The sequence below is a fragment of the Pteropus alecto genome, unplaced genomic scaffold, assembly GCF_000325575.1.
Source record: "Pteropus alecto unplaced genomic scaffold, ASM32557v1 scaffold395, whole genome shotgun sequence".
Lineage (NCBI taxonomy): Eukaryota > Metazoa > Chordata > Mammalia > Chiroptera > Pteropodidae > Pteropus > Pteropus alecto.
The window spans coordinates 102,746-114,799 of NW_006438643.1; the positions used below are offsets into that span (position 1 = coordinate 102,746).

Consider the following 12,054-nt stretch of genomic DNA (forward strand, 5'->3'; position numbering starts at 1 on the left):
GAAAGATCTTTGGGGGCCTGGGCCAAGAGTGAAGTTGTGACCTCACCATTACACTACGGCTATTGAGTGCATGTCGTGGGATGAGGGGTTCTAGTGTGTGTAGGAAGGCCATGCCCCTTGCCATGTCCAATGCAAACTTCACAGCCTGGCTCTGGTCCACGACGAAATCTAGGAGAAGAGGCAAGAGTCAAATAGTTTGGAGAGGCTCACACATCCTCTCCCCACTTCAATGAGATATGACAACCCCTACTCACTGGTGCCTTCATGTAGTACATTGTACAGGGATCCATATGGCATCCAGTGTGTGATGAGGGTGGGGTGAGGAGCAGGTGGAGACTGACAGAAACCTAGCACTGGGAGCACATTCGGATGCGAGAAAATCCTGGAAGAGGAAGAAAGTGTCCCTAGCTGAGACCCAGCGTAAAACATCTCCCTCTTGGGTGCGAGTCACGTTTCCTTGGAAGTAGTAGCTTCCAGTTTAGGCCTTGCCCCACCTGAGCCGGGGACACTCCTCGTTGAAGTCCCTGCTCTTCCTTGTACTCCAGTCTCGAACTTTCAGCACCTTCATGACGATGTCATTGCCCTGCCAGCGGCCCTTCCACAGCTGAGGGACAGGTAAGGGTTAGGAGGCTTTAACTAAGGCCACCACTTTCATGCCCACTAACTGGAGAAGAAACTTAAAATGAGTACATAACAGGTAATTTGGGGGGCTTGGGGAGGGAGGGGCATGAATGGCAGAGGTCACCTCTCCAGAGTGATTCTCGTTGAGCTTTGCCAGGAAGTTAAGCTGTTTGAAGTCAATGCCGGAGTGTTTGTTCAGAGTCCCATTTCCTGAAAGTGTGGGCAGGTCAGGTACCTAGCTTCCTCCAAACTTAGCTCCTGGAGCCCAGGATTCCCTATTACCCTCCCTCCCCTCACAACTGACTCACTGGGCCGAGTGCGGGTGGTCCCCTTCCAGAATGTGTCCTTGTATGGAATACGGTTGAGATTCTGGCCCATCTTCTCTGCCCGCTCTGAGGAAGAAAGACAAATAGTCTTGGCCTCAGCTGTGGTATGGAGGGAGGAGATAGGCAGTACAAGATGAAAGGACACAAGCTGGTGGGTGGGGGACGGACCTCGAAGCAGCTCTCTCAGGGGTGCCTTGGCTTTGTCCACAGGCATCTCTCCATACTTGTTGCAGATGCTGACAAGGGCCCCATTAGCCACCAAGTCCTAGAATAAAAAGGTGGTCGTGATGAGGGCCCCTGCTACTTCCCTGGCAGTCACAACCAACCACAAACGTAGATGCAGTACAAACCCTGTGTCATGCACTTGCCAGTGCTCACAGGATGGGTTGAGGATTTCAGAATTTCCCACTGAGTCTCACACTTTGCTTTCCATCCATCCGAGGGCCTGAAGTACTCACCTCTGCCACCTGATCTTGACCCCAAAAACAGGCATAGTGCAGGGGCACATTCCCATGCTCATTCACTGCATTGATGTCAGCTTTGTACTGTAGCAGCTGGTCCCCAGGGCCAGACAAGACAAAAGAAGCAGAAGGGCACAGTCAGTCTCAAATGAGAGATGGGTGTTGAGATACACAAGGAAGAAATACACGTTTTCTATAGTACGTTACAGTGCCTGTGACTGAGTTCCAGGCATGTACGTGATATAGGAGGCAGAGAGAGGATCATACATACTTTCTGTACAATATCACGGTGTCCATGACTGGCTGCCAGGTGCAGGGGGGTATCATCCCCACGGTTCATCACATTGATTCGTGCCCCCCGCATGATCAGCATCTCAACCACAGCAGAGCGGCCCTCTCGGCAGGCCCAGTGCAAGGGGGAGAAGCCATGATCATCCCTTTGAAAGAAGGGGCAATGGTCACTGATCTGGAGGTGGGGTGGGGGCAAAGGCTTTTTGCTACAGGGAAAACTGATATCCCTCTGCATATTTGCCCTAGGAAACCTTACCTCTCCAGGACTTTGATTCTCATTCATGCCAGCAATTCCCAAAGCTGTCCAATTCAGACATTACCCCGAGCTTCAAACCCAACCAACCACCACCTGAAATCCCAAGAAGTCCGTATGATTCATTGTCTGCACCACCATCTCCCACCAGCCTCCCTTCCCTGGCATGCCCTGTATTATTAAATGGTAGCATTCTCTATCTGGTGTCCTCTGCACCCCTTTTGCAATATCTGTTGGTCCTTTCTGTTTTCCACTGCATCTTGTACATCCCCCTTACTATAGTACTTATCACACTAGCTTGTAAAACTTTATTAATGGGCTGTTTTGTCTATTAGACTGTAAGCTTGAGAGAATGGATTGACCAAAGATGTTCAGTTCATGTGGGAGGTGGGGTGCCTTGGAGAAGGAAGGCCACAACTCATGGGAGAGGAAGCAAGCTTACTGATTGGCTTTGGTAACTGAAATTAAGATCTAAAAGTGGAATGGAATTAAAATGATGTTTTGGAAGGGTTCATAATAAAAAATGCTTATGATAAGTCATTACTGATGAGGCAGGTATCAAACCACATAAAATAGGATTCCTCTACTCAAGCAATCCTGGGCACAGAAAACAGAAGAAAATAAAAATGGCTTCTTTAGAAAAACTATACCTGACTTTTTTCTAAGGATGTGTATTTTATAAAGTAAAAGAAGTGTACAAAAATCCCCAAAACAACTGTGTGGGAGCTGGGCCTGCCTGACAGCCTGGAGCCATAAAAGGAAATTCCCTCCAGTCCGGGGGGGATGCAGATCAAGAGGCGGAGCAGGGGGCGGTCCGCGGTCTGGGAGGGCTGCCTCCGGATGCCTTAGTGCTGTGGTCACTTCCCTTGTGGGGGCTCTAGGCCAGGCGGGTTGCTGATCAGGGGTCTGGCCACCGCAAGCCACCCCAATGTGCCCACAGCTGGTGGGGGATGGAGGCATGGCCTTTAACTTAATGATTTCCCTCCACAGCTGCCCTCATCTGCTCACAGAGATAGACAAAAGCTTTCCTGGGAAGTGGGGATCCTCCCCCTCCCCAAAGCAGTTACCACTCCCTGCTTATCTGTTAATTTTGCCTCCCAGCTCTTTAACTTGTGCCTTGGCTCATCAGCCTCTATAGTCCATAGCACCAGAGCCTCAGGGCAAAAGTATGAGCATAAGGGTTCTGCCCACTGTCAGGCTGCCTGTCACCTCAGGGCCTAGACTTCAATCCCAAAGATACTTGCAGGGAATTCACTCCCACTTCATATCCAGCATATAGCCAGCTTAGGCCCCAAAGCCTATCTCCTCATACCACCAAAGCCTTCCAGTTTCACTGATGCCACCCCATCACTTTTTGGCAGCAAAGTCTTCCTAGATGGCCCACTGAACAACTTCACCTAAAGCTTTATAAACCTACCAACAAAATAATAAAGGTGCTTGCTGTCATTATGAGAGCACCTTCTGAGGAATTATATGAATAATGAAACAAGTGACTGAGAATTATGGAGATATAGTGTAGAGCCTAATGGGAACCAATGAAGCCTGAATGAAGATGACAGGTGATCCCTACCTCTCAAACCTAAAAACTAAATGCTGCCAACCCTAAAAAATAAAAATTTTAAATAAAAAAATTAAAACTCACCATTCTGAGTCAACTTCACTATTGCTTTTCTTGCCTTCCGGTCTCAGCTGACCTTAAAGAACTTTATTTCCTCATCTCCCATTCAACCAGCCACAAGGCCACTGGCTTGAGGGCCGGGATTACGTCTGATTCTTGGCCTCTAGCACCTAGCATAGCTTCACTTGTTTTCCTCTGAAACAGCTCTCACAGAGATCATCAAATATATCATTAGTTGTAAATTCAATGGTTAGAGTGCTCAAGTTCTTTGACCTCTCAGAAGCCTACACTACTGTTGACCACTCCCCCTTCACTGAAACAGTCACTTCTCTAAGCTTTACTAACATTTTCCTGTTTTTCCTTTAATTTCTAGTTGCTCCTTTTAGGTCTTGCAGGCTTCTCATCCCCTCTCCTTTACACCCATGTCTTCAGACCATGTCTTCACCTATAGGCTACTATCTTCCAAATCTGTCTCCAAGTCAGATCTCTCTTCTGAAATCCAAATCTGCATAACCAACAACCTACTCAACATTTCCACTTTGCTGTACTGTCACTTTAACATGTCTAGAGTGGAACTCATCATCCTTTAGTTTTGTGCATCGCAGTAAAAGGAACCACCATCTACCCAAGTGCCCAAGCCAGAACCCTGGTCATCATCTTTGACCTTCCTCACTTCCCTTACCAAGTCTCTCCAATTCTTTATCTTAAAGATTTCAGGAATCTGATTTTTCTATTTCAACAGCCTGCATTCTAGTCCAAGTCATCATTACTTCTGGGATGAACTAGGCAATTGCCTCTCTTCACTTGCCACCTGCTCTTCACAAAGTATCCAAGATGACACTTAACAAATGGACAATCTCATTTCACTACATGGCTTTAAACATTTATTCTTAGAATAAAGACCTTATTATAGCCTAAGTATCCTTGTACGATCTGGCTGACCCTTGCAGACCTTTCCAATTTCCGGTAGTTCACTTGTACCCAATGCTTCTGCCCACAGAGAACTATCCTTCAGCCATTCGGAACTCCTGTAGACAACTTCCCGGCACTCTCCGCTCTGTCTTGCCGGTTCAAAGCTCTCTTCAGCTTCTGCCTATAAAACTCTTACTTAGCAGTCAAGATTCAGCTCAAACACAGCTTCCTCTGGAGACCCGCCGCCGCCACCACCACAGGCTGCGTTTGGCACTCATCACACTGAAAAGGAAAGTCAGCCGCCCCCACAGAGTGATGTGAGCACTCCGCATCACGTAAAGGAGCATGTCTTTGCCCCTCCTCTCACCCACCAGCCACCTGAGCTCACCCCTGGTTGAGGTCGTTCTCTGTGTTGTCCAGCCACAGGCGAACGGCAACCGCGTTGCCCTCCCGGCACTGAGTGAAAATGTCGTCCATAGCAGCGTCCCGGCGCCGAGTCCCCTAAGTTGGGGAAGCCTGGGGACTGTGAGTGGATTCGGGGAACGGGGGTAAGCACCAAACTTTGTCCACTGCAGTAGGTGTTAGTGTTGGGGGATGGGGGTCTGGGTGCTGCGTCCCAAGCTAGCGGAGGTCTGGAAAGGAGTTCGGGGCAGCGGGATGATATGCAACTGTGCCCACTGGGGGCGAAGGAAAAGCGGGCGAGGTAGGGGGTAACTGAGAGGTAGTCTCCTCTTAATCTTAGTCTCAGGGGATGTCTGAGAGCAAGCACAGGGACGCAACCCGCGAACAGCGCTGGGGGCGAGGGCAAGCTCAGGCGCCCTATACTCTGAAGGAGGAAATTGGGGGTCTTCCCGGGGGTGGCCCTCGTTCCCGACTCGAAACTTAGCCGCAGTGAGGGGTGACGGGCTGGCAGGGCTTGTGCCTTGGGGAGAGGGCACGGGTGTTACCATACTCACCGGGACTCGGGCTGGAGGAGCCTTCTCTGGGGAACTCCCGTCCGGCCGCGCCCGCTGCCCGGCCCCGCCCCTGGCCTTCTCCGGCCAGCGCGGGCCTCCCTCCTTCCTACCTCCTTGCCTTTCTAGCCCATCAGTGTTTAAACTCTATGGTTTTCGGCACCGCGCCGGCCGCTCTAGCCAACCAGGCCTTCACTCTTTGGTTTTCGGATCTGTTCCAGGGACTGCGAAGGTTGGTTCCTGGAGACGCTTTCTGCACGTGGAGAGGCGCGGGGATCCCGCGACCTCGCCCGCCTCTGTACCCCCATGTTTGAAGAGGTGGAGTGGGCTGAGGAGGCCCCATTAGCCGCGAGCCTCCGACCTGTAGCCTCACAATCTCGGACCGAGGCAGCCTCGCAAGTCAAGGTGAGTGGCCCCGCAGGGTCAATGGGAGCTGTTTCAGGCAGTGAATTCAAGTAGCGTGGTAAATCCCTGCGCTGGGTATGCCGCGCGCACTCGTGTGCGTGGGTGTATTAGGGTGAGGGGGCGCCTGCAGCCGACTGAAGATCCGAGAACTTTCAAAAGAAAAGGACGTTGGAACTGAGAAAGTTGATGAGTAGAAGCTAGTGAAGTGAAGAGGGTTTCTTGAACCGGAAAAGCTCGTGCAAAGGTCCTAGGTCAAAAGAGCATGTCTTGTTAGGGTTACACAAAAATAATCCGTGTGGTTGGAGCACAGAGAATGAGAGGGGATGCCATTGAAGTTGGAAAGCTAAGTTAGTGGCTTTGCGTATTTTAAGGATAGAAGCCAGTTAAGTGGCTTAAGCAGGGGAAGGATTCTTTCAGAGTTGCATTTTGAAAAGAGCATTGATTTCCGTGTGGAGATTGCATTTGAGAGAACAAGAGTGAATGACAATGAAGAGTTATCAGTATACCATTCAACAGGTGGTGTGAAGGGGGTGCTTAGACCAGGTAAGTGCCTGGCCTTGGACTGCCCAGTAGTATTTCAACCCAGAAGGCCTCCCAAACAATAGACCTTCTTTAAGCCTTTGCTGATGTGAAGGCAGCTGTACTTCCTCAAGCTCTTCCTACCCTCAGTCTTCCTCCAACATGGAATCTGTATGCTATATGCCTCCTCTTCATCCTGTCAACCCATTGTTATAATCCAGCTTGTCCCCTTCAGTTTGTCCTCTACATTGCATTTAGAGTCATCTTAAATACACACGTGAGGTCCTGGCATTCTTGTTTTCAGAAACCTTCCTACCTCTTATCAGCTAGAGGCAAAAGCCTGATATGGAGGTTTGGAACTCCTGGTCTCTGGCCTTGGACCAGTTGCTTCTGGCCTTACCACATTCCTGTGGGGAACCCCATTACTTTCTCTGCGTATTGAAGAGAGTGGAATGGGTGGTTTCTCTACCCTCTGACCTCTCAGGTTGGGATAGTGACTTGAAAGTTCTTCAGGATCTGGCAGGCTTCATGACAAGCTAATTTAGTTAACTGGGAATAATCCAGATACCTCCACCAGTGTCTGAATTGGGGTCCCCATTTCTCCCCTTTTATTCTCCAGGCCATGTTCATTCTCTTCATCCCTACTCTCATCCTTTGTTTTCCCCCAGGGCTCCAAGCGCCGCCAACTCTTAGCCACATTACGGGCCCTGGAGGCAGCATCTCTTCCCCAGCAACCCCCCAGCCTGCCTGGCAGTGACTCTGAGGAGGAGGTGGTGGAAAAGAAGAAGAAACACTCAAAAAAGGCCTTGTTTGCCAGTGCTTCTACTGAAGTAGAAGAGAAAGGGAAAAAGCATCAAAAACGGGGCCCACCTGGCCATAACTCTGAGGAAAAGAAAGTAGAAAAGAAGTGCCGCAAAGGGGCCCTTCTTAGCAGTGACTCTGCTCTAGAAGAGAAAAGAAAGAGGAAATACCAGAATCGGGCCTCTTCAAACCCTCCCCAGCCCCAGGATAGTGTTGACCAGACAGGTACTAGTGATTGTATGTGTGGGGGACAGGGAGGGGGATCAGCTGATCCTATGTATGACAGAGGTTACCTGCCACCATTAGGTTCAGGTTTAGTCAATAATAAGTACTTTCATCCAGGCCAGTCTATGTTGGCCAGGATGACTTGCCCAGCCTCTGAATTCAGTGGAGCTTGCCCCAAATATGCCTTCCTATCTCCCTCCCTGCAGATCCCAAAGCTTGGAAGAGTAGGGCTACAGATGACCCACCCAAGCCAAGCCCTGGGACCACTTCCCCGCAACCTCTCCATACCTTGAGTCGCAAGCAGTGGCGGAACCGGCAGAAGAACAAGCGTAGACACAAGAACAAGTTTCGGCCACCTCAGCTGCCAGACCAGGCTCCCGCCACAGCCCCAAAAGAGGAGACAGAGGTGCTTCCTACCCTGAGTCCAGACAGCCATGAGGCTCGGGGGGAGGCTCTGCGAGCCCGCATGGCACAGCGGTTGGATAGTGCTCGATTTCGCTACCTCAATGAACAGCTGTACTCAGGGCCCAGCAGTGCCGCACAACGCCTCTTCCAGGAAGACCCTGAGGCCTTTCTTCTTTACCACCGAGGCTTCCAGAGCCAGGTCAAGAAGTGGCCACTGCAACCTGTGGACCGCATTGCCAAGGATCTTCGCCAGCGGTGAATGGGGATTGGGCATTGGGAGAAGTGATGTGGCTCTGTCATGGGCTCAGACTAGACTAGTGAATGATCCCTCCCCTCCACTCCCAGGCCTGCATCCCTCGTGGTAGCTGACTTTGGCTGTGGGGACTGCCGTCTGGCTTCAAGTATCCGAAACCCTGTACACTGCTTTGACTTGGCCTCCCTGGACCCCAGGGTCACTGTGTGTGACATGGCCCAGGTAAACCCCTTTATTCCTCTATGTATTTGGCCTGTGCTCTAGGCCCAAGCTCCATGTGCTAATCTCTAACACTCCTTCCGTCCTCCTTTCTTCCCCCCCTCCCCCATCCTGGTGTCCAACCCTAGCATTCAAGGGTGGTTTTCTCCTCTCCATACTGTGCATCTCATACAACACTCTCACTCCTCATAGGTGCCTCTGGAGGATGAGTCTGTGGATGTGGCCGTGTTCTGCCTTTCACTGATGGGAACCAATATCAGGGACTTTCTAGAGGAGGCGAATCGAGTGCTGAAGCCAGGGTAAGAGCCCCTAGTTCGCAGATGCATATATATATGTGTGTGCACATGCATGTGTCTGTGCACTTACACAGGACTCTCCATCCTTCTTAGGGGTCTCTTGAAAGTGGCCGAGGTTAGCAGCCGCTTTGAAGATGTTCGGACCTTTCTAGGAGCTGTGACCAAACTAGGCTTTAAGGTCATCTCCAAGGTAAGGGCCCTGAGATATCTGTTCCTATTTTTGCTTCATGTGTGGCCTTTTTCATGAAAATGGTGTTCAGGAAGGGGACCATAGGCACAGACACAGGCATTTCCTTCTTGAAAGCATGACTCATGGGAGAGCCCTGGGAAGCCTTCTGAGCAGGGTGGGACATGGATGAAGGTGTTTTGAGGAGTGGGGTGAGGATTTGGAGCTCACTGGGTCTTTTCTGCCTCTAGGACCTGACCAACAGCCACTTCTTCTTGTTTGATTTTGAAAAGACTGGGCCCCCTCGAGTAGGGCCCAAGGCTCAACTTTCAGGCCTGAAGCTTCAGCCATGTCTCTATAAGCGCAGGTGACCTCTGGACCCCCCTTGAAAGGGGAGGCAAGTCTCGAACTCCAGACTCAGAACTCTGAAGACTGTATCCAGCCAGGCTGTGACCCAGGACCTGGTACTACCTTTCCTTTGTCCCAAGAACAAAGTGTGATGAAACCCTTGGCTCAGCCCTGCTCTAATGGAGGCTTCTTGATTGCAAGAAGCATAAAATCACTAGGGACTAACTAAAGGGGTGTATTGTAAGAACACAGGGATATCTGGGAACTATGCATCCCCTAGGAATCATGGAAACTAGATGGTTTGGAATTCAAGGCATCTCTGTGTTTGACTCCTTTTTTCATCTCTCAGGAGCCACATGGGCTTTCTGTTCTGGCATTTTCAATTCTCCCTTCTGATCTTCTGTCTGCATACTAGTTCCTTCTACTCACCCATAGCTTCTGCTCTTTCAGCTTTGGGCTGCTTAGGCCCTCAAGGCCTCAGACAAGCAGGCACTACTTCTTGTCTCTGGGACAGCCGGTAGCCCGCGAACATCCTGGCTCAACATATCAATCTGGGTTTCTGGGTCAGGACTGTTTGCTTATCCCTGTACTAAGCACTTCTTTCCCCTCTATCATCTCCATCTTCAGAGCCACATGACCCAAACAACTCTCGGCACCTAGTGTCCTGTGGGGCCCTGGTGTGTGTCTGGCTGAGAACACAGGTTTTGGAATCAGGTAGGCCTGGGTTCAAATCCTGGCCTGCCACTTATTACTAAGAGTCGTTTAATCCCTGAATGTCACATTTTTCCTTTGGAAAATGGTAGAATTCCTGTCTCATGAGATTGTCGTATGGACCAACAGAGGAAATCTATAGCCAGGGCCAGGTACTGAAAAGGTGCTCAGTAAAATGTAGCTGTGGCTATTATGTGTTGTAAGCCTCATTGTTCTCAAAAGACTCCCTAGGACGGGCTGAAGGTTGAAGAGTAAAGAATGGATTTGTTGACCGAGGAAGACTTTCGGAGAGCTCAATATAGGCCTTTCAGTGGACTCAGTTAATAGGTTATTTAAAGATTCTTTATAGATTCTGAGCTGTCCTTGGAGGAGGGTGATGAGAGTCTTTTCATAAATAACAGTTGGTTCATGCCATGTTGGGGTGGTGGATTAAGCTGTTCATTGGCAGAAGGGTCTGTCATTTCTCCCTAGCTGTGGGCCCAGATCAGCATGGCAAGGAAAGGTAGACAAGGAAAGCTTGTGCTGGGAGAAGACGAACTGGGTTGACAGATCTTTGGCCTCTCCTAAAATGAATCTGCCATGGGACCAAGTATAAAGATACAACTTCTTCTACCTCTTTCCAAGGACAAGAACTGCTTATGACTAGTGGGACACAGATTCCAGGGCTCTGAGTCAGTTAGATGCCTCCTCCCAAAGGGGATGGAGATTTTGAGGGAGATTGTCGGCCAGAGGGCATGTGTGGGGGTTGGGCTGTGAACTATTCAGCAAATACTAAACAGGGCCTTTCTATGTACTTTTCTCTCTGCTGAATGCTTGTCTAACTGGCAGTCTTACTCTTCCTCCTAAACAGCCTAGTTGTTTCCTATTCCATCATTCACAAAGCAGAATGAATGTCTTCATCTTTACTCTCAAAGCACTATCTAGAGTGCAGCTTTGTGCTCTTAATACATTTAAATAGTATGTTGTGATTGCTTTGTGCATTAGGCTGCAGTCTTTCAAAATCATGTTGATCTTTGTATTCCCAGAGCTTGTCACTTGAGTTCACCTAAGCAGGTGACAAGGAATGACAGTGTCCAGTTGAGTGGGATTGATGGGAGCAGGAGTGTTGCCAGAATCCAGGTTTGGGGCACAACATGAGGGCCCTGTGGACTAGTGATGATGGAAGAAGTAGGCAGAGGAGAGAACTTCAATAGGTAGAACTGGTAGATGTTGAGGGTTGGCGAGAGAAAGGCATCTGAAATGAATCTCTGGTTTCTGGTTTGAGCAACTGGGTGGGCTTTGGTTTTAAGTACCTTTAGATGTTGGTTTGGAAGTGAAACAAAAGACTCAGGAGAGATCTGTGTTAGGGATTTGGGAATCAGCAGCCCAGAGGTGGTAATGAAAGTTATAGGAATAGATAAGATATCCAGAGTAAGATAATGAGAGGAGAAAATGGTTCAAAATAGAACCCCGAGGAACATTTGGTGGCTGGGTAAAGGAAAGTGAACCAGTAAAGATGACAAGATGAGAAATTGGGCCAGAGATGGAGGAGTAAAACCAGGAGAGTGTATTTTTTAACATGGAAGGAATAGGGAGGTTGTCAGCTGTCAAATGCTGTTGAGAGGTCCATTAAGATGAGAGAGAAGTCATCTTGTGGGATGAGGATTACTGACTAATATTGAGGACCTGTTTGAATTTATAGTGTATAATTCATGAATTTATAGTTATACCAATCAGCTCAATGGTGTGGTTATCTCTGCCTACTCAGGAATCTAGGTGTAGCTGTGGAAAATGTGAGCACTGAGGGATCATCCAGAGTTGGAACCTTGCCACACAATTGAAGTGAAAGGAAAGTAAGCAAAGGAGTTTCAGACTATTCGCAAGTGATAGGTATGCTGGACCATGGAATTGTGTACAACAGGTAGGAGAGTGAGGACAGGAGTAGGTTGTTATACTGGCAGTAATTGAACAAGTAACCTGGGAGGATGGGAAGCTGTGGTCAGAAATTGGAATGCAGAGCAGCTCCAGGTGATGGCAAGGTCTGGAGTGTAGCTACAGGGATGAGTGCCTGAGAGGCATGTAAGGAAGGTTGCCAGAAGATTGTTAATGGACTGAGGGCTCAGGTGTTGGGGGTATTGTCTGCATGGGTTTCGAGGTTCTCCAGGATAATGGTAGAAGTTGGCATGGAACAGGTGCCAACCTCTTGAGGGAGGGTGCAGATCCAGGAGATCTGTAGAGAAAAGGAAGGAGAGGCTGTTGGCATGAATTTCAAAAGTGCAGAGGGTTCACACA

At 49.3% G+C, this 12,054-nt stretch overlaps 2 protein-coding genes across 4 annotated transcripts in view; one reads left to right on the top strand and one right to left on the bottom strand.

Moving 5' to 3' along the window:
- The window catches only part of ILK (integrin linked kinase), a 6,573-nt gene extending 992 nt beyond the window's left edge, over nt 1-5,581 (bottom strand). Inside the window, exons 1-10 of one of the 3 annotated variants that reach the window (XM_006915655.2) lie at nt 5,439-5,581; nt 4,871-5,005; nt 1,680-1,845; nt 1,406-1,501; nt 1,116-1,212; nt 930-1,013; nt 746-831; nt 495-604; nt 255-382; nt 47-168 (exon numbers count right to left, since the gene is read on the bottom strand). In XM_006915655.2, coding sequence (XP_006915717.1) covers nt 47-168; nt 255-382; nt 495-604; nt 746-831; nt 930-1,013; nt 1,116-1,212; nt 1,406-1,501; nt 1,680-1,845; nt 4,871-4,959 — 978 coding nt within the window. In that variant the 5' untranslated portion in view covers nt 4,960-5,005; nt 5,439-5,581. Of the gene's footprint in view, nt 1-46; nt 169-254; nt 383-494; nt 605-745; nt 832-929; nt 1,014-1,115; nt 1,213-1,405; nt 1,502-1,679; nt 1,846-1,955; nt 2,039-4,870; nt 5,006-5,438 lie in introns of those variants that run through there. The other 2 variants (XM_015592355.2, XM_006915656.3) reach the window with 2 other exon arrangements.
- On the top strand, nt 4,898-9,388 carry RRP8 (ribosomal RNA processing 8). Its single transcript, XM_006915654.3, has 8 exons — nt 4,898-5,030; nt 5,657-5,840; nt 7,028-7,385; nt 7,592-8,045; nt 8,136-8,265; nt 8,455-8,561; nt 8,652-8,748; nt 8,976-9,388. Exons 2-8 carry the CDS (start codon nt 5,742-5,744, stop codon nt 9,093-9,095), a joined length of 1,365 nt encoding a protein of 454 aa, XP_006915716.1. The 5' UTR covers nt 4,898-5,030; nt 5,657-5,741; the 3' UTR covers nt 9,096-9,388.
- Nucleotides 9,389-12,054: the final 2,666 nt, after the last annotated feature.

Excerpts from the sequence above, each read along its gene's own strand:
- RRP8 (XM_006915654.3), top strand. The coding sequence starts at position 5,742 with ATGTTTGAAGAGGTGGAGTGGGCTGAGGAGGCCCCATTAGCCGCGAGC. Across the intron at positions 7,386-7,591 it reads GGATAGTGTTGACCAGACAG|ATCCCAAAGCTTGGAAGAGT; the intron begins GTACTAGTGATT and ends CCCTCCCTGCAG. Across the intron at positions 8,046-8,135 it reads GCCAAGGATCTTCGCCAGCG|GCCTGCATCCCTCGTGGTAG; the intron begins GTGAATGGGGAT and ends CTCCACTCCCAG.